The sequence below is a fragment of the Mauremys mutica genome, chromosome 1, assembly GCF_020497125.1.
Source record: "Mauremys mutica isolate MM-2020 ecotype Southern chromosome 1, ASM2049712v1, whole genome shotgun sequence".
Classification (NCBI taxonomy): domain Eukaryota; kingdom Metazoa; phylum Chordata; order Testudines; family Geoemydidae; genus Mauremys; species Mauremys mutica.
Window position 1 is genome coordinate 352,590,916 of NC_059072.1, and position 26,111 is coordinate 352,617,026.

The following is a 26,111-nucleotide window of genomic DNA, read 5'->3' on the forward strand; positions in this document are numbered from 1 at the left end:
AAGCAACCCCCTCCATATTGGCTCTGCGACTCCCGCATCCCTGCCCCATCCCCAGACTTTCTTCCAGTCCCCAGTGCATTTGCAGCTGCGTGTTCCTATGCGCTGCTTGTAGCCTGGCTGGTTTTTTGGCTGAGGGATTCCTGTTTGTATGTTCAGAAGCCAGGGCCATGGGGCTTAATGCCTGGGGGTTAGCGCAGGTATAGGTGTTGATTAAGTGATTTCGTGCTGTGCCTCTCGACCAGCTGGGCTTAAATTCGGACTCCAGAGCCATCATGAACTCACTCCTGTACATGTACACCCATGCCTGCTGTGTTCAGGGCCAGCTCCAGGCACCAGCTTAGCAAGCAAGGGCTTGTGGCAGCCACCCTGGAGAGGGGCGGCAGGTCCAGGTATTCAGCGGCAATTTGGCAGAGGGTCCCTCGCTCCCGCTTGGAGCAAAGGACCTCCCGTTGAATTGCCACAGATCGGGATCGCGGCTTTTTTTTTTTTTTGGCTGCTTGGGGCGGCAAAACCCCGGCCTTGGCTGTGTTAACCTGGTATGAGTGAAGCACTGCCATCTACTGGACAGAATCAGAACGGCTCGACTGTGTGTCATAAGCCCTGTACAGCTAACAGAGTCGCCTTTCGTTCAAGAGCTCGAGTTGCTTACAGAGCAGGCGGATCTGGGGTTTGTCCCTGCTGTTCTCTGGGAGCTGGTTGTCCTTGTGTAGGTCAGCGAGACCTGCGCTGAGCGGATAGAAAATGAGACCAAATGAGACAGTGGAATATCAGGCTCTGGGAAGTGCCTAGTGGCCGTTGTGTGCCATGTAATGGCATCTATGGAGTCCTAGACCCATCCCCATTCATTCAAACCTACCCACAGGGTCCAACCCTCCTGTGGGCTACACTGCTGGACCCCCGCTGCTGACAGTGGGGCTGCTGTGGAGTAGTTGAGAGGGGAATTGAGCGCAAGGACTGTGGGCTCTCGACTCCCTGGCACTGTGGCTAGGTTTTCCCCCTTTTAAAGTTTAGGTGCTGTATGGGGTGGGATCATGCTGTCTTTCTCCCCGTGGGCCGAATCCCGAAATCCCTCTTTGGTTTTTACTCAGACTTTGCCTGGACATTTGGCCCTGTGCTTGGGTAACGTCAGTCACTCCCAATGCAAAGCACGTCTGGTTCGCAGGGATGGGTGGCTTAGCCATGTGTGCAGTGGCAATGGTCACACGCACGTTAACACCTTTGCGTTGCTATTTATGCACCAGTTTTCATGATTGCGAAATTGCCTTTTGGGGGTGAGTCCCCGACACCTTGGAATTCCCTAGCGTGACAGATGCTGGCACCTGTCGCTCATGCGATCTCTTGCAGAGTGATGCCGATTTCTCTCTGAAGCAGTAAGCAGTGGCTGTGGTAGGAGTTGGTTGCTTGTCTTGGTTTCACACAAACTGCCTCCTCTCCGGTCCCTCCCCTCTCCCGTCAGGCAAGCTTAACACAGGGCCTAAGCTCCCAAGGAGCCCTCGGGGGTAGTGAGTTTTGATCATTACCCAGCAGAGCTGTGTTTGAACTGGTCACCTAGAAGTGACAGACTGATCAGTTGCCCATTGCTTACCAATTCCATGAGCTTTCCTTCTCCTTATTCCTTAGGGTGACCACCTGTCCTGTTTTTAAAGGGACAGTCCCATTTTGGGGGACTTTTTCTTATATAGGCGCCTATTACCCCCCCACCCCCTGTCCCGTTTTTTCACAGGTGCTATCTGGTAACCCTCTTATTAGTGGGTCTGTCTCTAGCATTTTGCTCTTGGGTGGTGTGTGCCATATGAAAGCATCTAGCGAAGTGAAGCAAATGTGATTAAAATATACATTATCATTATTGTTTCATGCATTCCCGCCTGCGTGCTGGCTTCTCTAAGAATTATTTACCCCAGGCTGCTTTCAGGATTGGCAGCTGTCATGTGATAGCGTGTGGATGGCTCAGTGGGCAGAAGAGAGACGGGTTCCTTTTGAAAAGCAGGAGTAGAAGTGTGGGTAGGTGGTTGTTGTTTTTTAACCCTTTGGATCCTGTGTTGGATGGAAGTTTGGGAGTTGTCGGGTCTCAGATTGCATCCTCGTTCCTGTGGGTGATGTAACGCGATGGAGGTGTGGCAGAGGAGCGCACATCCGCTACGCAGGCTCTGGCCAGTCAGTGTCTGCAGGGAAGGAATTCCGAGGAAGCATCCAGGGTGCTGCAGGAAGTGGCACTGGTCATATCGCGCTTGAATCAGCTCCCATTGAATCGACGGGAGACTCTTTCCATTAGCTTCAGTGGCAGTTAGATCAGGCCCTTCATAAGTAGCCGTCTTCCCTCTGGGTCATCGCTGACCTCAGAGCTTCAGCATTGTGCAGGGTGGCCCGTCCTGCTGAGGTCTCATCTTTTGGCTCCGATGTGAAACTGAACTGTTGTGAAGGGTAGCTACTGCTGTTGTGGTTGGCACTATTCCTCCCCAGAGGTGGCTGCATTTGGGAGGTGGGGGAAGTGGGTGCCCAGTTTCTATTCACCTCTGGCGGAATGGAATAGAACCCTAGGTGCATAGAACACCCAACGGGAGGTGCTGAGCAGCCTCTGCTCCTAGTGACCGACATCCCATAGCAGGCTCGGGCCTATTGTTTGTCGTGCTGTGAGGCACTTTGTGGCTTGGGCCTGGGGCTGCAGAACTCGAGCTGCAGCTGAACCGGTCCATTGAAGGCTCATCAGGCTGCCTGGGCGCACACACAGGGTCCGCATGAGGACGGGCGCGCTGCTTAGAAAACAGAAAGATTGCTGGGTGTTGTGGGGGGAGGGGAGACTCCTGCTAGCACCGCTGGCGTCTCCACCAGCTTCATTGCAGCGCTGCTGTTAGGAAGCCTCTGTTTTCTGGATATGTAACTTGCCAAGGAGCTGCCGGCACAGCTCTCGGACCCCTCCGGAGAGATCAGCATGAGAGCTGTGTGGAGGCAGCTTATCTTGTATCTGCTTCCTCTGAACATCTGGTACCGGCTGTTGTCAGAGGCAGGATACTGGACTGGATGGACTATGGGTCTGTTGTGGTCTGGCAGACAGTCCCTGTGCTCATTGGTGAACTGGCCACAGCAAGCATGAAATTCAATACAGACAAGTGCAACATAGTTCAGTTAGGAAGGAAAAATCAAATGCATAACTACAAAATGGGGGACAGCTGGCGAGGCAGCAACGTCCTGGTGAAAGGAAGCTGGGGTTATAGCGCCTCACAGATTGGACATGAGTCAACAGGGTGATGCTGTTGTGAAAAAGGCTAATCTCATTCTGGGGTGGATTAACAGGAGCGTCCTATGTCAGACGTGGGAGGTCATTGTCCTGAGGCAGGGCCTCAGGCGGAAGGGACGGGACTGCGGTGTCAGCCTCGCCCAGCCAGCCCATCCACGCTGCCTGGCTTGCACCGCCCGGGGCTCTGGTGGTGATTTAAAGGGCCCAGGGCTCCGGCCGCTGCCACGGCTGCCCTTTAAGGAGGGTCCTTTGCCACAGCAGCGCTTTAACGTCGCTGCCCCTCCATCAGCTGGGTACGGGCCCGTACCGGCTTCTTAATGGTACACCGTACCAGCCCGTACCGGCCCACCTTCACCCCTGGCCTCAGCTGGCATCCAGTGTCCAGTTCTGGGTGCCACACTTTAGAAAAGAGATGGATAAATTGGAGAAAGTCAAGCGGAGAGCAACAAAAATGATCAAAGGTTTACAAAAGCTGGTCTCCGAGGTAAAGTTTTAAAACATTGGGCAAGTTTAGTCTTGAGAAAAGAAGACTGAGGCGGGGACCTGATAACAGTCTTCAAATCTGTTAAGGGCTTTTAAAAAGAGGCTGGGGATCAGTTGTTCTCCTTGTCCACTGAAGATAGGACAGGAAGTAATAAATTTAATCTGCAACCTGGGAGACTTAGGTTAGATAGTAGGAAAAACTTTCCAACTCTAGGGATAGTTAAGCTCTGAAATTGGCAGCCAAGGGAGGTTGTGGAATCCCCATCACTGGAGGTTTTTAAAGAACAGGCTGGACAAACACCCGTCAGGGATCATCTAGGTTTGCTTGGTCCTGCCTCAGTGCAGGGGGCTGGACTAGATGACCTCTCCAGCCTGCCATTTCTGTGTTCCTACGATCAGCATGTTATTCTGCAGCACTCGGGAGGGAAGTGCCTCCTCTTATGGCGCTTTCCCATCGCTGATCGCTGCAACAGCAGGGCATCATCAGCTGATCCCCGTCAGGTTCCAGCATGGACGTGCCCGAGTGTCTGCAGACACACGTTGCTTCTCTTCCCCTCTGGAGCCTTTCTGGAAACTCAGTCTGTTAATGAGATGCAGAAGAGCTTCTGTCAGGGCTCTGCACGGGGCGAGTGGAGGTAGAAATGTCTCGCTGGCGTTACACCCTCGGCGGGGAGTGTGAAGGGCTTGGTGGCCTTTATCCAGACAGGGACCAAAAGGCAGTGTGGGCCAATGGATAGTGTGAATGTCTGTGAGTCAGGAGGCCTGAGTTCTCTTCTCCCCTCTGCCCTGGCCTTGCTGTCTCTGCTTCCAGGTGTTTTGTACTTTCATCTGAAGCCTCCGGTGCTGGAGACAAGATACTGGACAAGATTGATCTCAGAGCTGATCCAGTCTGTCCCTCTCCATCTCAATTTCCCCCATCTTGGAAAACGGGGCTCTTGAGGAGAGCTCTGAGCTCTCTGGATGAGAAGCCTGACATCGGGGGTAACTCTCCCTCTTTTGCAAACCTGCCTGCACAGATTCCCTGTTTAGCACACGCAGGGCATGCACCTAGCCACAGGCATTTGCCACTGGGAAACGGCCCATGCAGACGTCCTTGTGTCTGTGCTAAGGCACCCCCCCCCCCCCCCCGGTACTGGGAATCAGTCCCCAAATGTCCTGCTAGCCGTGCTTCCAACAGCCACACTGATCCCAGGGTCTGTGTTTGCTCGCCCTAGTCATGAACACACAGCACTCACCATGGCTAGGACACAGGCAGTGGGAAGGGGGGACCAGTCGACCTTGCCCCCTTGTAGGACGTAAAGCAACACTGAACCATTCTACAGCAGCCACCAAGTGCCACCCTCACACGCGTGAATTGAGCCTGTGAGGTTGGTCGTCATCCTCATTTATACAGGGAGGGAACTGAGACACGGGGGATGCGCAGAAGGTCGTGGCAGAAGCAGGGCTGCGCTCCAGGTCTCCCGAGAGCCCTGTGCCTTAGAACATCCGTCCCCCGCGCTAGGACAGTCACTGTGCGTGGCCTAGGACAGTTTAGGTGCAAGGGATTCACGTTATTGCCCCTTCTGCCTTACCAGGGCCACTGGGATTGGGCCGCTCCTTCTCGCTGACTTCAGTGGCCCCTCGTGGGCCAGGCTGGAGAAAGGTCCTTCCTGGTTCAGGGACCCCAACTCAGGTACTTGCTCTGTGCATCCACCTGCATCCCAGGCCCCCCTGCTTCCATCAGGGCTCAGCCGGTTGCCTTTCTGTTCTTCCTCTCGGGATGATTTCCCCTCCCGTCCTCGGCAGCTCGTCCCTGTTGGGTTGGCTTTCCCGTCAGCCCCTTCCAGCATGCGTTTGGTCAGAGTCGCCGGCCGCTTTCCTCCAGAGAGCGTGTTTGAAGTCTCGGCAGCGTCCCCGCTGCGTGCGGGGTTAATAGCAGAAAAGGCTCCCGGAAGGCGTTGTTCATCTCCAGGCAAACGGGATAAGACGTGTGTGCAGGTTTCCTAGGATTCTTATCAATGCTCAAGCGGGCCAGATCCCACGCTGGTGGAGCCGCGTTGAAGTCAGTGGAACGATGCCGATTGACACCAGCTGAGGATCTGTTAAACTCCGGAAGTTAAAGTCGGTTTCTTTACACTGAACCTCTCCCTTCCTCCAGTGGGGCCTGATCTGGGGAGAGAGTCTGCTGGCTGGGTCGGCACGTGCAGTAGCTCTCCAAGCCCCCAGTGCCACAGACACACACACACCTGCTCACCTTGCTCCCACTGATCTCTGCACTCAGGTAACAAGGCCAGCCATGTGCGAGGCCGTGTCCACACGACAGCTGCTACAGTGGCACAGCTGCAATGCTTCGGCTCCACCACTGCAGAGCCCTAGTGTAGACACATCCTGTGTCACTGGAAGGGGTGTTTTCCCTCGGTATAGTTAATCCACCTCTCTGAGAGGTGGTAGCTAGATCAACAGAGCTGGTTGCATCTGCAGTGTGGGAGAAGTCAACCTACCTATGGCGCTCAGAGCCCGAAATGTTTCACAGCCCTGAGCAATGTAGCTAGGTTGATCTAAAGGCCTAGGCGTTTGCAGGGTCGAGGCCAAGCCTGCGTGGGCTACTTGTGTCAGCATGTCTTGACATCCCGTGTAGAATTGCCTTTGCTGCTTCCCCTAATTTATCAATGTTGAGAAATGCAAAATAATGCACACTGAAAAACATAATCCCAACTGTACATAGTGTGATAGACCCGGGCCAGTTGGGAACAGCAGAGTAGTAGAAGGGAGATATACTGGCCACTGGATAAGCAGTTTTCCGTTCCCTGAGTGACCAGAGCAGGGGCTGCTCCAGGCTAATGAGAACACCTGACTCCAGGGCCAGCGCAACCCATTAGGCAACCTAGGCAGTCGCCTAGAGCACTAACATTTGGAGGCCGGCGACCGCAGTGGCCGGACCTTCCGCCGCCTCTATCGGGGGTGGCATTTCGGGGGCGGGACCTTCCGCCGCCTCTGTCGGGGGCAGTATTTTGAGGGCAGGACCTTCTGCCGCCTAGGGTGGCAAAAAAGCTGGCGGCGCTCCTGCCTGACTCCAGTTAACCTGCTAAGAGTCAGGTGAGGCTGTTAAGCACCTGACTCTAATTAAGGCCTCTCTGATGCTATAAAAGGGCTCACTCCAGTCAGGCCAGAGGGAGCCAGGGAGCCAGAGGAGAGGAAGTGCATGCGAGGAACTGGGAGCAAGAGGTGTGCAAGAAGCTGAGAGTGAGCAGGCACTGCTGGAGGACTGAGGAGTACAAGCGTTAATCAGCCATCAGGAGGAAGGTCCTGTGGTGAGGACAAAGAAGGTGCTGGGAGAAGGCCATGGGAAGTAGCCCAGGGAGTTGTAGCTGTCATGCAGCTGTTTCAGGAGGCACTATAGACAGCTGCAATCCACAGGGCCCTGGGCTGGAACCTGGAGTAGAGGGCAGGCCTGGGTTCCCCCCAAACCTCCCAACTCCTGATCAAACATAGGAGGAATGGACCTGGACTGTGGCTTCTACCAGAGGGGAAGGTCTCTGGGCTGTTTCCCGACCCACAGGGTGAATCTGCGAGGCGAGCAAATCCACCAATAAGCGCAGGACCCACCAAGGTAGAGGAGGAACTTTGTCACAGTAGAAAATGATGGGGTCTAAATTAGCTGTTACCACTCAAGAAACTGATCTTGGAGTTAAGGTGGATAGTTCTCTGAAAACATCCATTCAATGTGCAGCGGCAGTCAAAAAACCTAACAGAATGTTGTAAATCATCAGAAAAGGGATAGATAATAAGACAGAACATATCATATTGCCTCTATATAAATCCATGGTACACCCACATCTTGAATACTGCCTGCAGATTTGGTCACCCTGTGTCAAAAAAGATATACTGAAATTTGAAAAAGTTCGGAAAAGGCCAACCAAAATGATTAGGGGTATGGAACAGCTTCCATATGAGGAGAGTTTAATAAGACTGGGACTTTTCAGCTTGGAAAAGAGACGACTAAGCGGGGATATGATAGAGGTCTATAAAATCATAACTGGTGTGAAGAAAGTAAATGAGGAAGTGTTATTTACTCCTTCTCATAACACAAGAACTAGGGGTCACCCAATGAAATGAATAGGCAGCAGGTTTACAACAAACCAAAGGAAGTATTTCTTCACACAACGCACAGTCAACCTGGGGAACTCTTTGCCAGAGGATGTAGTGAAGCCCAAGACTATAACAGGGTTCAAAAAAGAACTAGATAAATTCATGGAGTATAGGTCCAGCAATGGCTCTTAGCCAGGATGGGCTGGGATGGTGCCCCTAGCCTCTGTTTGCCAGAAGCTGGGAATGGGCGACAGGGGATGGATCACTTGATGATTCCCTGTTCTGTTCATTCCCACTGGAGCACCTGGCATTGGCCACTGTCAGCAGACAGGATACTGGGCTGGATGGACCTTTGGTCTGACCCAGTATGGCCGTTCTTATGTTCCCCTCTGAGACATACCGGGAGGGTGCCCACCTGAGATCTCCGTTATAATGGAGGGGCGGGGGAGGGGCGGTCAGTTTGCCGTCACTTTCTCCTGTGTACTTGAAATCCTGGCGGCAGTAGCAGGAATCTGCAACGTTGATCACTGTTACCTGTCAGACCTTTTCCTTCTTGCCCTTCCCCCTGCTCTGGATCCCTGATCTGAGCGTCTGCAGCATCGCCTGGGCTGCTCTGAGCCCCCACCCCTGTAAGCACCGGAAGCCAATGACGTTCTCCGGAAGACAAGCACTGAGGTCTCCCCTGCCCCTTGCAGAACAGCGGTTCTAGTGGGGCGAGAGGCAGAGAGTTTTGTGCCTGCTAGATGCCATGTGGCTTTTATGTGTGGTCAGGTTCCTGGGCACTGGGGAAGGGGGCATTAGAAATGCAGGTAGCTGAATAGACAGGCTTGGTGGGTGGGTGAACCGACGTTCAGAATAATCCTGTCCCCACAAAGCCGTTTCCAGGAGCTGCCTTCCTGGAATCTGCAGTTTCCCCTTTGTGCTGCTGCCGATCTCCTGGGGCTCTCCAGATCTCCTGGGGGCCTTGGTTCCTTTGGCCATCCCTGTAGACCCCCTGCCATGACATCTTTCCCTACCCGAGTGCTTCATGGCAGCCCCGGGCACCCTCGGTGCATTGGCCGCAGCCTTGTGAGGCTGATTGCCTCTGGTTTTCCCTTCTCTAGTGTTTGACTCTGAAGGAGACCGAGGCGCTGGACTGACTAGATGACTGGGCAGTGCCTTCAAGGAGGCCAGCGTATGTCTTCTGTGCCTGTGGCACCCAGTGGCAGAGAGAGACCCTCCAGGCCAGGCAAGCACTGATGGCCCTGCATGCCCAGAGCAGAGATCTAGGACCAGTGGGCGATCTGAACTGAATCACATGGGGCCCAACCCTGGGCGGGGTGTGGGGGCAACGCGGGGGCTGCAGGAATAGCCGCTGGGGGGCGGCTGTCTCAGACGCTCCTTGAGGGCACAGTCACTGCCTGGCTTCCCCGGTGCTCCAGGGGAATAGCGATTTGCTGCTAGCTTGTCCCCTCCTCCCGGAGCCTGCAGCAGTTCCCTGCCCACCTGCTCCCAAGGGAGTAGCGGGTGTGCAGCACTTGTCGTTGATCCCAGGTTGGGGTACCCCACACAGGAGTGTCGGGGGCGGGGGGGAGATTCTTCCTCCCCTGTGTGGGCATGCAGCCCACCGTAACGATTGGCCCAATCCCAAGCGCCTCACTGAGCCCTCATGCAGGCCCGGCTCCCTGTGAGCGGGGGGGTGAGCTGTCCAGACACAAGCACAGGTGGTAGGCAAGCAGCCCACAGTGGTCGAGATCCTCACTGCTCTGCCAGAGACCCGCGGGGCCGTTTGCTGCTGCAGCTCGGGCTGTTTGCGTGGGTTGGCGAACAGCTGCGGGGCTGACTCACATGGCTGGCCTGGAGCAGCAGCAGCAGCACCTCTTAAACCGAACACTTAGATTAGTCCTCGGCATGTAATTAATCCAATAATTACATCAGATTAGCCCAGTGGTGTGTTTAGAAGCTTTTAATTGATAATTAAGGAGCGAGGCCCGTGAACAGGCACGGGGCAGGCGTTGGAGCTACGCTGGGGGTTTGCCGGCGCTGCGGGAGGCTTTCCATTGCTGATGTTCTGGAGTGTACCCTGCTGCGGGGCTGCAACTTTCCAGCAAGGTAGGGAGAATTGGATTGGCATAAATGACTCATCAGGTAGGACTTTTCCCTTTGCGTGAGGACCCCGGTGGGGCGTCAGGGGTCACTGTGCCGCAGGAGGTGTTGTTTTCTCTGATGAATACAGACCATGGGGCCATGTTTGATCATTAAAGACCCCTGAACCTTTTGGGCAAGAACAGAGGTTTGAGTTCTTTGTGTCTCAGCCACCTTTCAGCTTGGATATTTACAGTCTGTCAATTAGTCTCTGTATTTCCCCTGTCAGTGAAATGGACACAACATTTTCAGGCTCAGATGAGTACGGCACTCAAGCATATGCTTAAAATTAAGCTTCTGGCTAAGTGCTTTGCTGAGTCGGGGCCATAAACAGCTGCTGCATTCCTCCCCAGAGGTGGCTGCATTAAAGTGGTGGGCCAAGCCTAAGAAAAGAGCTGGGCTTTTTGCAGCATGCCCTGAAGATCAACAGATCTGGGGTATTTCAGATCCTGGATGCAATGAATTCCAAATTCTCACATCCCTCTGGGAAAACGCCCTGCCAGAAGCTCCCTCTGTTAAATCAAGGGAGATGCAGCTCTGCTGGCTCCGCAGATGCTGCTGGGGCAGTATGTATGGCATAGGAGGGGGGAGTAGGTGTCACAAGGAGGGGGATCTAAGGCCATTTAGGGCTCCCTAGGTCACCAACCACATCTTGGACTCCACTGGGAACCTGCAGGCAGCCAGTGCCAAGCAGGGAGTACTAGGGTCACATGCTCCTAATGAAAAACCCCATTTGCCCAAATAGCTGCAGGTCCCCAGTCGATTTCCAGTGCACCCCCATGGAGAGCAGGAGGTCAGACTAGATGATCATAATGGTCCCTTCTGACGTTAAAGTCTGAGAGTCTATAATGTGGAAGGGGCAAAGGCATGGTTGGTGGTAGCAAGGTCTGTGTGGCAGAAACAAGGTGGGAAAATCCCGGCCCGGTCACGGCTGGCGTGTGATTGTCTTACAGCAGCTGGGGATCCAGCAAAGCTCTGGGTTGAGTAACAAATGGCTGGGAAGTGTCTCAGCGAAAGGGAGAGGTGTAATCCTGCCCGTAACTCATTGCCAAAGTACAGCCCAGGGCTGAGCCCAGCCTGTAGCGTTCTGCCGCCTACCTTGGTCTGCCTTTGTCTTTAGAACAGAGGTCAAGGCCGCAGTTCCAAGCTTGACGTGTGATTCCCCTCACGTGTGATTCCCCATCTTGACCCGGATCCAGATGGACTCTCCCGTGGTGGCGTCTCTAATCTCCGCCAGCCCCGTTGCCGTATGGACTATCAAGGCTGCTGCAGCGTGCTGTGCGGCATGCGAATCGGGGTGACCTGTTGGCTCGTGCCGGGCAGGCAGTGCTGCCCGGCTTTAGGCAAAGCTTGGGTGACTCCAGCCTGTGAAAAGGGGCTTGTTGCAAACCTGTGAGGCGGGGGGGACACCGGCTGTTACCCATTGCCTGCTTCTATCCGAGGCATTTAATCAGCGCAGTGGGCTCTTTGCAGGCCTCCTGCCTGCTGGTGTGGCTCCAAGGGCCTGCCTGACACATCAAAGCTCCTCGGCGCTTTCTTTGGCAGGAGCAATTTCACTTCCCCATTTATTTGCGCTGTCGCTAAATCCCCGCACAGCCGACGCCAGCATGTGAGGGAGCAAGGTGCTGCGGCTCTAATGCCCTCCAGCCTCATGCTTACGCACATGGGCCTCTGCCGTCTGATCAGCAAACCCCTCGTTCCCCGTCCCGCGCCAGCCCTGTCACAAGGGCTGAAGTGCTGAGGTTTGAGTGCTCTGTGTGCAGACCTGGCCTGGTCGCAGCCGTGGTATGGGAAGCTGGGAACACCGGAGGGGCAATGACTCACGGTGCGCCAAAGGGGGTAGAAGTTGGAGGAAGGAGGTGAAATGAAATGAACGAGAATTTGGGAGTGAATCTCGGGGTGAAGTAGGGACAGCTGGACTAGGCTCTCAAGGGAAGCAGCGACTGTCCCATTGCTCAACTGGAGCTAGGACCATTTACACCGACTGCTTTGCCCCCATTGGACTTTAATTTTGATCTCACACCAGTGTAAACTTGGCATCCTTCCAGGAAGTCAGTGGAGTTGCACTGATGTGAAACTGGCGTGAAATGAGCATTGGTGTCTCAATTTCTTGCTGCAAAAGGATGACTAGAAAGAGCACTTCTGTGTTGAGCCGGGCTAGTTAAAAGTTTCTGGTGGTTTTTTTTTTAATGTGCGAATAGCAGGGCAATCAGGAGCCAAAAGAAGAAATAGGTTGAAAGTATCGAGGGGCCATTTCCTCAAATTCAAACTTCCTATGCAGTGATGTTATGTGAATAATGGCTATGTTGCTGCTGCTTCCTTTCTGCAGCCATTATCAGGTGGTGCCTTCTCTGCCACGTGCGGCTGTCTCTGTCTGCTGCTAGCACCATTCGTTATCCTAAGCTAAGGTGTGTGCAGCACTGACTTGACAGCCTTGCTCTGACAAATTTGGTACAGCTGAGAAGAGATCAGGCAGAAGGGTGGAGGCAAGCAGTGTCTGAGAAGGGATCAGTGTGGGCAGCCTTCACAAAAAAGGTCAGAATCATTATTTTTTTTTACACATAGGGAAACTGAGGCACAGCAAGGTGCAGTGACTTGCCCAAGGTCATCGAACAGATTGGGGAATAGAAGCCAGGTCTCCGGGAGTCCCAGGCCAGTGTTCTGTCCACTAGGACATGCTGCCTCCTGTGTAAGAGCCTCTAGATGTTTCCTGAGTGTAATGAATAGCATGACAAAGTCCTGAGGCGCTGGAGAGAGGGAGAGGCAAGGGGGACCCCAAAGGAGAGTATGGGTTGGAGCATAGAAACGTAGGACTGGAAGGGACCTCATGGGTTCAGTCCCCTGCTCTCACAGGCATCCCCATCAGATAATCCCAGTCATACACGTATCAAGCTCCATGTTACATTAAGTGAGTTTTGTGGAGCGGTGGCTGTCCAGCTTCCGAAGGGAATAATCCTCCTCCCTGCATGACCCCTTCGTCCCCTGGTGCTTGGCTGTCAAACTGTTCCGTTGTGCAGAACACCAGGAAGGGCGCCCCAGAACACCGCTTGAGGGGCGTCTCCACAGGGGAAGAGGCAGCAGGATTCTGTGAGAACCTGCGTGGGGGGAGAAAGATAGACACACACCCCCAGATGACACCCAGGCTGTTTAGTCTGGGGGACAGGAGACAGCCGTGGTGATGGATAGGGAAAGGGGAGGGAATGGGGCGGTACCAAGGATGCAGCCTGACTTTCAGACATGTTGCCTATCTGCAGGTCCTGTTGACTTCAGCTGGGATTGGGGGTGCTCAGCATTCCTGGAGCGGGGTGGAGTGCTGCCAGAGCAGTCCAGAGCATCACTCCAGTGCCTGAAATACAGGACATGGCTCCAGCATGGCTCCAGCACTATACTCAGTCCTCCTGCACTACTGCTCCTGGAGATCGGGCCACTTCGCTCTGACTGTCCTTAGAGCCCAGCATGGTTCTGAAGAGGGAAGGAGCCCTAGTCACTGAGAGACTTAACATATTGTTTCATATGCCCCACCTGTGCTTGTAGGGAATCCAAAACTGTCCTCACAGGCTTATGGGTAACACCCCACCACTGCATCACAGAGGCTTGCAGTCTGGTCATCGAGCATGCTTAGGCCTCCCCTCTCGAAAACCCTGTGCTAAATGTTTCATTAACGGAAGCCTGAACTCTTACCGTGGAGAGACTAGCATCTGGCAGACAGGGCAAGTGGAAATCAAGACTCCTGGGTTCTGTTCTCCATTCTGCCACTAACCTAGTGTGTCAACTTGAGCAGCCCTCATAGGACCCAACCCTGTTCACACTGAAGTCAGCGTCACTGGCTTGAATCAGAGTGTGACTGGGTGCTTGGTGCATTAGCATTCCAATCTGTGAAGTGGGTATAATAACAACATCCTCGCACAGAGGGCTGGAGTGAGGCTTAGTAAATTACTGAGCTAATGTGTGCAGATGAGAGTCACTAGAGCAGGTTCATATTGTTGTTGCTGCTTTTCATCCTGAGGTATCCTGGACACGTATATCCTGGATGTCCAGAAGCCTTCTCTCTCTCTCTCACACACACACACTCTCTCTCTCTCTCTCTCTCTCTCTGGACACTAGAAGACTCCACTCTTGATAAAGATACACTTTTGACCCCTCATCTGCTCAGACTGTAGTAGAGTCTAGGATGATCCATTGCTTGTGCATCCGTGGGGGTTTGGAGGCTTGCTGACCTTCCTCACTTTTATTCAATGGAGAGGTCTCTACCCAGAGCATTAAGATGAACAGGGTTGGGGGGGTTACCTACAGATAGATCCCAGTCACAGTGGAGTCATGTCACAGAGAATTCCCCTCATTGGGGAGTATGTTTCTTGGCCTCCTGGCTCTTGCTCCAACACGTATCAATGGTGCAAAACTCCCTGCCTAGGGAACGGTCCCTGGGCACTGCAGAATATTTTGATTTTTAATGGACACATCTGTAAGCCAAGCCGCCGCCATCTGTTCCAGCCTCTGATTTAAGATTCCAAAATTCTTCCGCATCATACAAGGAGCGAGCCAGATCCAGTGGGGAATTAAAGAGGCCTTGCCAAGAATTTGTCTTGGGGCTAAGTTGCCAGAGTTTAGGATGCCAGCCAAGCTGGTTTCTGACAGCAACCAGCCAGCTCTGCGGCATCGCAGCCTCCTGGCCCCCATATGGTTAGGGATCAAGAGGGGTGAGAGTGAAGGGACGGGCAGGAAGAAATAGGAAAGGAGCTGGGGAAATAGCTCTGAATCCATCATCTCTGTAAATGGGTGGAGCATCTGCTTTAAAGTTTGTATAGCCTGGGGTTGTACTGACTTTTCTGCTCCATGCTGGGGGTGTAGCCAGGGGAGCCCTGCCATCACCACAGGGCCGTAATCCTGATCTCCACTGGAGCCCCCGAGATCCATTGACTTTGGCAGCTAAACCTCCCTGCTCAGGGGAGGCAAACTAATTACCCCCTCCCCTTATGGGGAATAAGGATGGATAGTTAACTTGTGCTCCTGCCGACTCATTGGCCTTGCAATAAATAGCAGGGCACAAATTGTTGTAGGGCCTACATAAATACCCAAACCTACTCCAAATGAAATCAGCAGCAGAATTTCTGTCATGAATAACAGGAGCAGGATCGGGCCCACTAATGTGGCTATTATTGTGCTGTATCTTTAACGAGCGAGGGCGACGGGGGCTTGGCAGTGACACTACGCGATGGCACCGAGCTGTGTCTTTGGGTGCCTGCCCCCCATCATAGAGCACAGCTAGACCATTTCCCTTCTCGTGCTGAGTATTCAGTGAATGCAAAAGGTGGGGCCCAGAGAACAATACGCAGATCGAGGGTCACTTCCAAAGCCCAAGGAAGCCCTGTGACATCCCCCACCCCCACGGCCTTGGCACACCCTGCCAGCGGAAGGTGACCTTCTGGGAAAGAAGAGCACTGAGTTCAGTCCTCCAGGGGCTGCCCAGAGGGACTGCCCAAGAGCAGCAGGAGTGAGGATTGGTTCTCAGGCAGGAGCCAATCAGGGCTCATCAGGCAAGATAAAAAGGTCTGGCTGCTTCTTCCAGAGGCCAATTCTGGGTGAAGCTGGAACAGGGGAGAAAGGATCTTAACCCAAGAAGCCTGGCCTGCGCCTGTCTCTGACTGCACCTTTTGGTTAAGCCAGCAAAGGGCTGTTTTGTGTTTGGGAATTTAGATTTAAGTATCAGTTTACAGCTGTGAAATCAGGACGCACTCACTTCATGAGACATTTCGTTGGCCCAGGCAAGCTTGTGACATACTATTAGGTGTCTACCCATTGATCTCTGGATCAAGTCTTAATGGGTAATGTCAAAAAAACTAACTTCTCACTTGGTCTATATACATACCCTGAAATCACCTCCCTTCCGAGAAAAGGCTGAGAAAATCAGGACTCAGATCCCATGGGGATGAGTGCCACATAAGAACCTAAATACAGCAGAGCAGCTTTATACCATGCCCTAAAGGGTCAACAGACTTAGCCACCATTAGAGCAGGGAGGAGAATGTCCTGCTTCCATATAGTAAAAAGTGAAAGAATAATATATAACAAATAGAAGAAAGACGAAGTTGATAGCCATGAATATAAATCAGAAGTTAGGAATTGTGGAAAATTGATAAGGGAAGCCAAGGAACGCAAGGAGAAATCTAAGGCCAGTCGAGTTAAGGACAATAAGAAGGAGTTTTTAAAATATAATAGGAACAAAAAGAATCCTGACAATGCTGTTGGTCCATTGCTAGATGGAAATGCTAGAATTATCAATAATATTGCAGAAAAGGTAGAAGTGTTTAATAAATATTTCTGTTCTGTGTTTGTGGAAAAAAACAGATGATGATATAGATTCATCACAGGGTGATGATAACACTCTTTCCGTTCCATTAGTATCTCTGGAGTATCTCCAGATCCCAGTGCGCCAAGCGCGCGCTTGGGGCAGCGTCCCAGTGGGAGGGCGGCAGGCGGCTCCGGCGGACCTCCCGCAGGCATGCCTGCGGAAGGTCCGCTGGGACCGCAGCTCCGGTGGAGCATCCGCAGGCATGCCTGCGGGAGGTACACCGGAGCCACGGGACCGGCGACTGCTAGAGCACCCCCCCGCAGCATGCCGCCCTGCTTGGGGCAGCGGAAATCCTAGAGCCGCCCCTGTCTGGAGGATATTAAACAAACACTACTAAAATAAGTCATTTTTAAATCAGCAAGTCCAGAGAACTTGCATCCAAGAGTTTTAAAAGAGCTGGGGAGGCCCTCGCTGGACCATTAATGTTGATTTTCAGTAAATCTTGGAGCACTAAGGAAATTCCATAACACTTGTAGAAAGCTAATGTTGTGCCAATTTTTTAAAAAGGTAAATGGGATGACTCGGGTAATTATTGGCCATCAATCCCCAGAAAGATAATGTGGTAGCTGATACAGGACTCAATTAATAAAGAATTAAAGGAGGGTAATGTAATTAATGCTAGTCAACAAGGGTTTATGGAAAGCAGATCCTGTCACACTTAATTTTTTTTTTTGATGAGATGATAAACTTGATTGATAAAGGCAATAGTGTTGACATAATATACTTAGACTTCTGTGAGGCATTTGACTTGGTACCACATGACATTTCAATTAAAAAAACCACAATGATATAAAGTGAACATGGTGCACACATTAAATGGATTAAAAATTGGCTAACTGATAGGTCTCAAAATGTAACTATAAATGGAGAATCATCATCAAGCTGGTATATTTCCAGTGGAGTCCCACAGGGATTGGTTCTTGGCTCTGTTGCTATTTAACATTTTTTAAAATGGGGGAGTGGTAAATAATGAAGAGAATGAGTCACTGCTTCAGAGCGATCTGGATTGCATGGTAAACTGGGCACAAGCAAAAAAATGTGTTTTAATACAGCTAAGTGTATACAGGGTGGGAGACTCTGCACTGGGAAGCAGTGACTCTGAGAGAGATTTTTGGAGGCCGTGGAGAATAATCAACTAAACCGGAGATCCAGTGTGACGCTGTGGCCAAAAGAGCGAATGTGATCCTAGGATGCATAAACAGGAATCTTGAGTCGAAGATTATTTTACCTCTGTGTTTGACACTGGTGTGACCACTGCTGGAATCCTGCGGCCAGTTCTGGTGTCCACAATGCAAGACGGAGGTTGATGAATGGGAGAGGGTTTAGCGAAGAGCCATGGGAATGATTAAAGAGTTAAAAAACCTGCCGTATAGTGATCGAGCTCCTTGAGTCTGTCTGTTTAGCTTGACAAAGAGAAGGTCCAGGGGGGACTTGATCTCAGTCTATAAGTATCTACGTGGGCTTGTCAGTGTAGCAGAGAGAGGTCTAACACGACCCAATGGCTGGAAGTTGAAGTTAGACCGATTCAGGCTGGAAATAACGGTACATTTTTGAAAGTGAGAGTAATTAACCATTGAGCAGTTATCAAGGGTCATGGTAGATTTTCCATCATTGACAGTATTTAAATGCAGACTGGAGGTTTTTCTAAAAATTCTGCTCTAGGTATTATTTTGGGGCAGTTTCATGGCCTGTGTTACACAGGAGGTCAGACTAGATCAGGGGTAGGCAACCTATGGCACACGTGCCACAGGCGGCACACGAGCTGATTTTCAGTGGCACTCACACTGCCTGGGTCCTGGCCACCCGTCCGGGGGGGCTCTGCATTTTAATTTAATTTTAAATGAAGCTTCTTAAACGTTTTAAAAACCTTATTTACTTTACATACAACAATAGTTTAGTTATATATTATAGACTTATAGAAAGAGACCTTCTAAAAACGTTAACATGTATTACTGGCACGCAAAACCTTAAATTAGGGTGAATAAATGAAGACTCGTCACACCACTTCTGAAAGGTTGCCGACCCATGGACTAGATGATCGCAGTGGTCCCTTCTGGTCTTGGAATCAGCAAATATAATCATTACGATTCATAGACTCATAGAAGATTAGGTTTGGAAGGTACCTCAGGAGGTCATCTTGTCCAACCCCCTGCTCAAAGCAGGACCAACCCCAACTAAATCATCCGAGTCAGGGCTTTGTCAAGCCAGGCCTTAAAAACCTCTAAGGATGGAGATTCCACCACCTCCCTAGGTAACCCATTCCAGTGCTTCACCACCCTCCTACTGAAAAAGTTTTTCCTAATACCCAACTTAGACCTCCCCCACTGCAACTTGAGACCATTCCTGCCACCACTGAGAACAGCCGAGCTCCATCCTCTTTGGAACCCCCCTTAATTTGTATTTATTATATTTTGTCTTTATTATAATTGATATTTTTAATCATTAGCTGTTATCTGTCAACAATGTGTTCTGTGATAAATGGGACCCAAATATAAACAGAGTTGCTTAGAAACTATGGGCCCAAAATGCATAATACCTAGGGTTGCACTTAGTACAGTGCAGTAATAACAGGTTAGAAAAGTGATAATAACAAAGTTGTAACCACTTCTAACCTTGAATAAGTGTTTTGAGGTTTGGGCTCTAAGAGATAAAACCAGGTAAGATAAGATGATCTTGTAAGAGGGGAAGCTTAGGGACTGTCATTTGGGTTTCCTGGTCTCGCTCTTCTCCCCTGTACTTCATTGCTAAGGTGGATAACGTGTGTGTGTGTGTGTGTGTGGTGGGAGTGAGGGCACATCACAAAAGAAATGGCTTTTGGGGTCTTGATCTGTCCACTAGAGTAGAGAGCAGGTGGTGCTTAAAGAGATGTGGTCTGATTTCTCAGAGGTTTATTCTTTAGTATGTCTGACATCTGTTGGGATTTCTTAGTTCGCTTTTCTCTTCTGTAACTCATTGCAGCACATGGTTGTGATTTTATAGCTAGCTGGGTTGGTTACAATGCATGCAGGTTTTTAGGGGGAAACCAAGAAATGGAAAGACTGAGTAAATATACCAGGAAGGGGCTGACAGCACCATTAAAAGTACAAAGTTTGGTCTCTAAAACAACCTACTTGAGTAGGGTTTTGCTTGAAGGAGAGGGAGAGTAGTTTAGTGCTGAGAGTAAAGGAATCTGGACTCCTCCTGTCTCCTTTAGCTCTTGCATTGACTCACTATAAAACCTAGAGCGACCCATTTTAACATGATGGTGATAAACATACCTACCTCCTGGGAGCATGGGAGGGATTGTCTACATGGGGAATTGCTCTGGTTTATTTAACAAAAGGTGTGAATTTAAACCGGTGCAAACCCATGTAGACATTTTTACCTCAGTTTAGTTTAATCCGATTAGGAACAGGTTTGAGCTAAACCAGTAGCTCCTCTTAAACTGAAATCAGAGCATTTCACACAGAGGGTTGCACTGGTTCAACTAACCTAGGCCTTGGCTACACTTGAGAGTTACAGCGCTGGTGGTGGCTTTACAGCGCTGTAACTCACTCCCCGTCCACACTGGCAAGGCACATACAGCGCTGTATCTCCCTGGTTACAGCGCTGCTTGTACTCCACCTCGACGAGAGGAATAAAGAGAATTGCGCTGCTGCTGCAGCGCTGGGGTGCCAGTGTAAACAGGGAATAATCTTACTACGCTGTAACTGACCTCTGGAACCTTCCCATAATGCTTTTAAGTAAAGATAACTCTCTTTGTTTTGTTGTGATGCCTCTGTTTGTTTTGTTGTGAACTCCGGGCTCCCGGAGCTGCTTATCAAAAAACCAAACACAGCTCCTGTTTGCTGTGAAGGAACAGAGGCAGGGAGCTCCCTTTGGAACACTCACAGCTAGTGTTTGCTTGAAGAGAGGGGGAAGGAAGGGGTTTGAGGCGAGAAGCAGCCCAGCAGGTGGCGGCGGGGGTGTCCGTTTCGGAGCTGCTGCTTATCTGGTCTGTGAGAAAAAAACAAACAGCTGCTATTTGCTTTCAGTGAGTGAGAGAGGGTGGGGGAGGGGGTCGGAACTTGCAGCTGCTGACAGTGTCGGCTCCAAAAATCCACTCTCTCTCCCCAGCACACTCCACCCCACCCCACCCCACCCCTTTTGAAAAGCACGTTGCAGCCACTTGAACGCTGGGATAGCTGCCCACAATGCACCGCTCCCAATGCCGCTGCAGATGCTGCAAATGTGGCCACGACAGTGCGCTGGTAGCTCTCAGTGTGACCAGACTGCAGCGCTTTCCCTACTCAGCTGTACGAAGACAGGTTTAACTCCCAGTGCTGTACAGCTGCAAGTGTAGCCATACCCCTAGTTTAATTAAACCAGTGCAAGTCTGTGTGTAGCCAAAGCCTGAGTATTAATTAATTAACGAGCATGAAACGCTTTGAGATCCCAGGTGGAGGGGTGCTGTAGAAGTGAAGCGCTAACGCTCATTATTTTGGTTTAGACCAGGCTTATTTTGCTGTAGCTTAAGTCGATTAGGAAGAAGTTTCAGATAAACTGAAAGAAGCCCCTCTTAAACCAAAATCAGACGATCCCTACAAGGTTTTACACTGGCTCAACTATAAACCAGTTCAGCTAAAGCAGTGCAAGTGTGCATGCGGACAAGGCCTCGGGTCCGCCCTCACCCTCTTCTCTGTCCAGCTGATCCTGGGTAGGGTGAGCTGTCCCGAGTGTAAGGCTGTGTCTCCCCCCACGTTGATTAGAGAAAGGGAAAGCAGAATGAGTGATTGTCCTCAGCTTTGTACCTTGTTTCCTCATGTAGGCCAATGGCAGCATTTCTCACTGAAATGGCACCAGTGCACGTGGCTGCACAAGGCGTCAGGCAGTGGAGAAAACAATACAACAAACGAGTTGTGGAAGGAATATCAACCCCCCCATGCTTGGAGGATGCTTTCCGTGGAGCAGGGTACCCCATCATTGCCTGAGACAGGGCTTCTTCCACTGAAGCTGGTGCTAGTCACGGTCAGAGATGGGCCCCTGGCTAGAGGGACCCCGGGTCTGATCCAGTCTGGCAGGTCCTGTGCTCCTGATCAGGCCCAACGGGCATAGTCACCAGCTGGTAGGGAGGAAGGGGCTGCAACTGCTTCTCTTCGGCATTTAAAGGGCCAGTGATGAGACAAGCCTGCAAGGGGAGGTTCCTGGGTAAAGGGGGAGCTTCCATGGTGACTAGGTGGTTGTGGAAAAAACTGCTTGAAGGGGAGGGACATTTGCCATCACCGGGTTTCTCCGGGTGTCGCCCTGGGGTTTGAGGCAGTTGGGTCTTTGTGCTGACGCCATATTTCTGTTGGCAAGAGCTGAGCCAGACAGTCTGTGTTCAGCGGCCTATGCTGCACTGCCCAGATGAAGCCCAAAACGGTGGGTTTTGGTGCCGTCCTCTCGGCCATAAACCAAACGTCCTGGGTGCATGTGATGTGCCCGAGGGCCTGGCCTTCTGTGGGTTCAGGGGCCTTTGTGTGCCCCCAGCATGCTGACAGTCAGGCCTTTTCTCTCTCGCTGTCCCTGACCACAAGGCCTGGTACTGAAAAAGAATAACATGGAGGGAGTTCTCCTGGGCAGGCACCTGCAACAAAGGCTCCCGGGGCTGGTTCAGCCGTGGCCCTCCAAGTTCCACGTTGCTTGCAGAGTGCTTGCCATCACCGGGGTTCTCACCATCTCTCTTTCCTTCCCTGCAGGACATGCGGAAACATGTCACCATGACGCTCCTGGATACAGAGCAGTCCTACGTGGAGTCCCTCCGCACCCTGATGCAGGTATCGTGCTGCCGAGGCCCGTGCAGACCGCCCCGGGGAGGGGAGCGGGGGATCGAGCACACAAACCCATAGACTGCATGCAGAGATTGGAACCTGTGTCCCACATGGGGCATCGAGGCTGGGACACAAGACCCATTCCAAAAAACAGAGTCCTTTAGCTATCAGTAGTAGTGGGGCTTTTATCATATGCAGGTATTCATCCACTAGAGGGCAGTGCTGCGCATAGCTATGGCTCCAAAAGCAGGGTAGTGAGTATGGTACTATCCGGTCTCTTTCCCTTTGCAAATGATCCTGCTGTCTCCCCTACCTCAAAAGAAGCTGGGCAGGCCTCTCGCTAGACTGGGATTGTCAGTGTCTGTATCATTGTGCTGCAGTAGCGAGCACAGGGCCAAATCCTGCCTTCACATACAACTGAGGATGTCATTGGGGCTGCAGGGCTGGAATGAGGCCCATAGCCATCGTGGGAGTGGTGATGTCTTAGGTAGCAAGGACCAGTTCCATGGAGGACTTTGACTGTCAAGGCAGAGACCCTGAACTGGCCTCTGTGTTCGGTGGGAGTCTACGGGGAGAGCAGAGTGCTGGGGTGCTGTGCTCACTGCGACCTGTGACAGCATCCTCTCTCTCTTGTCTGGGGCTAGCTTTAGACACTCAACCTTCATGCAGGCCCTGAGAAAGCAGGGAAATGGTGCTGCTTCCAGTGGGTGTAAAGGAGGCGCAGAGCTGAGAGCGGTCTGCATGAAGGTTGAGTGTCTAAAGCTAGCCCCAGACAAGAGAGAGAGGATGCTGTCACAGGAGCAAGAGGGGCCCAGAATGGCCCTCTAAGTTCGGTCTGGGCATAACAACCTGAGCCGTTCCCCACCACAGGCTCATGGAGGCGGGATGGTACTTGGGGACCAGCAGTGTCGCACGCTGCAGAGAAGTCCAGCGGGATGAGTGTGGCTGTAGCTCCCTTGCCTAGGGACCGGAGGAGGCAGTCCATCACGGCAGCGAGTGCTGCCGCGGCCGGCAGCCTGACTCAGAGGAGGCCCTGCCTCCCCAGACAATAGCTGACGTTCTGCTCTTCAGAGGGGCTCTGGACTCCTGTCCCTTGGGATGGGCGTGAAGTGTTTGATGTTAGATGTCTCTACATGCAGACAGATTTCCCCAGACAGGCAGGTGTTTAACTTTGCAGGGTCCGCACTGGAATAACTCTGGACAGTGTTACATGACACTTTGTAACACTGATCTTCGTTAACCACTTGGAACAAAATCTGTATTCCCAGGCCCATCTGCCTTCAGGGACCTTTGAATGAACTCTGTAGGGAGAGGACTTTGAACAGCTACCTGCACCTGGGGGTGACCTGGTAGGATGTGCAGCAGCTGATATCCAGCTTCATATTCATAAACTGCTGCTAAGCCATGACATGTCCCCATAGACCTGGGGAATGCAATGGCTTTAAGAAGTCACTCAGTCTCTGCTATAGCCAGCCAGCTGCAGCCAGAATACAGAGGTGGCCAAGATAGAGACCCCGGAGCATTCACATATGACCTTGGAGAAATCTCTCATGTAGCCTGTGGTTGCCCTTGTCTCTGATACAGAGGAGGGGACCTATGGAGATTACGAGGATAAACCACCTCTGGATTCTCCCCAGGCTGCCGTGCAATATTAATGATGACAAAGTTAATCAAGCATCCGAAGAAGTGGGTATTCACCCACGAAAGCTCATGCTGCAAAACGTCTGTTAGTCTATAAGGTGCCACAGGATTCTTTGCTGCTTCTACAGAACCAGACTAACACGGCTACCCCTCTGATACTTGACACAAAGTTAATCAAGGAGCCCATGGAAGAGACATCCCCAGAGCAGGAACAATCTTGCAGCAGCATGGAGATGCATTAGATGTTTGTGTCCAGATTGTGTTGGTCTAGAAGTGAGCTGCTCAAGAAGCTCAGCTGGCTACTGTTAGTGCTAAAAGGGACCCGCACAGGGAGCAGAAATTGGGCATGTGCCCTTTTTAGTCTTTGTGAGGCATAAAAATGGCCCCAAAGGATGGAGTTTTTGGATACGGAGCATTATTTTTAATCTTTGTTTCTAATAGAGTAGCACGTAGAGGATTAGGGTCACATTGTGCTAGGTACAAATACAGAGCAGGACAATTCCTGCCCTGAAGAGCTCAAACTAATCTAAGCTGAGGGGCAGTGGCTGGCCTAGCAGAGGCAGGAAAGGATGGTCCAGATATTGGGGTGCTTGCCTGGAACTCGACTGTCCCAGGTTCAATCTCCTGTCCTGCCACAGGCATTCTGCATGACCTTGGGCAAGTCACTTAGGCTCTGTCTACACTGCAGACCTTATAGTGGCACAGCTGTACCGCTGCAGCTGCACCGCCAAAGGTCTGCTGTGTAGCCGCTCTTTGCCGATGGGGGAGAGCTCTCCTGCCAGCATAATTAAACCACCCGAAACAAGTGGCAGTAGCTATGACAGCAGGAGAGCATCTCCCACCGACGTAGCACTGTCACACCAGCGCTTTTGTCCATGTAACTTATGTCGGTCAGGGGTGTGCTTTTTCACACCCTGACTGACAAAAGTCCTAGTGTAGACAAGACTCCCGCGTCTCAGTTCCCCGTCTGTACAGTGAGAAGAACAGCACTGGCCTACCTCAGAGGGGTGGGGTGAGACTAAATGTTAAAGACTGGGAGAAGCTCCTGTACCAGGGTGGTGAGGGCTATATAAATAGATAGCTGAGATGAGGGACACTACACGAACAATGTGTGTTAACACAGTGCCAGCGGCTTTGCATCTTCCATCCCCTATGTCCTCTCTCAGTGAATAGACAGGCGGATTCTCTCCCCTGAGGTCCTAGCTCCTTAGTGGGAGACCAGCAAAAGTCCTTCAGCTCCCAGAGAAAAAGGAAGCAGACAGATTTGACTCCGATGCAGCGACACCAAGAATACAGCGACTGGCAGGCATGAAAGGCTGCTCCTTGCAGGGTGGTTTTTCTGCTGCTTGTTCAGCTACAGCTTTGATTTATTTCTTTGTAAAAGAAAACCCTTTGGTCTAACCCAAGCCAGAAAGGCTCTGCTTTTCAGGGAATGGCCTTGGAGCCACGGTGCACAGGAGCTAGGGAAAAAATAGCCCTGAGGCTTAGGAGAGAACCGCATGATGCAGAACATAAGCTCTCCGGACGATGCACAAACGCTTCCCCTAGGATATCCCATGATGCCCAGGGAGCTCACTCCAGGGAGGGGAGGCTCGGAGAGGCACTGGCTTTGTGGGGATGATTAACAGGCCAAGGAATGTTCCCATCACAGCTGCTTCAGCCCATCAGGCTGTGACAAGGTGCTTTCTGTGGGACCGTGCTGCTCAGAGCCACGGGGCTGAGGCCAGGCAGTTACATTTAGTAGGAGCATTTCTTTCTCTTTCTCTGCTGGGACTGCCAGGCTGGATACGGGCGCTTAGCTTGAAACCAGATGTGAGCTCACGAAACAGTTGTGTTCCCCCTTTAGATTTATAGGGTGAGATTCTGGCCCCATTGAAGTCAGTGGACATTTTGCTATTGATTGCAATGGAGCCAGGATTTCTCCTTGCAACAAGGAGAAAGTGCCTCTCCCAAGCTCTCGGCCCCTTTGACAGAATGTTCAAAAAATGCACTAAAATAACATCAGCGCCGCACATAGTCTCATTGTGATCTCCCTTTCCCCACCCCTCCCCTGGCCCCCGGCTGTTCATTGTATTTGCATATTGTCACTCATTAACGCTGTAGTAAGCTTGGAAGTTCTTCAGGGCCGGGATGGGTGTGTACAACACCTAGCACAACGCGGTTCTGATCCCTGATTGGGACCTCTAGGTGTCACCGTCATCTGAACCATCATTACATGACTGGCCACAGAGATCGAATCATCCATCTGCTACCCGGCCTGCAGTCACGCCATATCCTGTCCCGTCGCGCCCCTTCCTGCTCAAATGCCCGGGCAAGTCGATGGGCCTTGCAACGTACTCGGAAGGTCACCAGATTCAGGCTGCTCCAGACCGAGCACTGGTGTCATTTCACCACCTGACAAGCTCTCGGCAGGGGCAGCCCTGCCTAGAGAGCCTGGCAGCAGC

The 26,111-nt window shown here is 51.7% G+C and overlaps 1 protein-coding gene across 1 annotated transcript in view; it reads left to right on the forward strand.

Moving 5' to 3' along the window:
• Positions 1 to 26,111, forward strand: part of ARHGEF17 (Rho guanine nucleotide exchange factor 17) — a 238,065-nt gene that overhangs the window by 142,908 nt on the left and 69,046 nt on the right. The window contains exon 2 of the mRNA XM_045021882.1: positions 21,955 to 22,032. Within this exon, the coding sequence (XP_044877817.1) occupies positions 21,955 to 22,032 (78 nt within the window). The remainder of the gene's footprint in view (positions 1 to 21,954; positions 22,033 to 26,111) is intronic.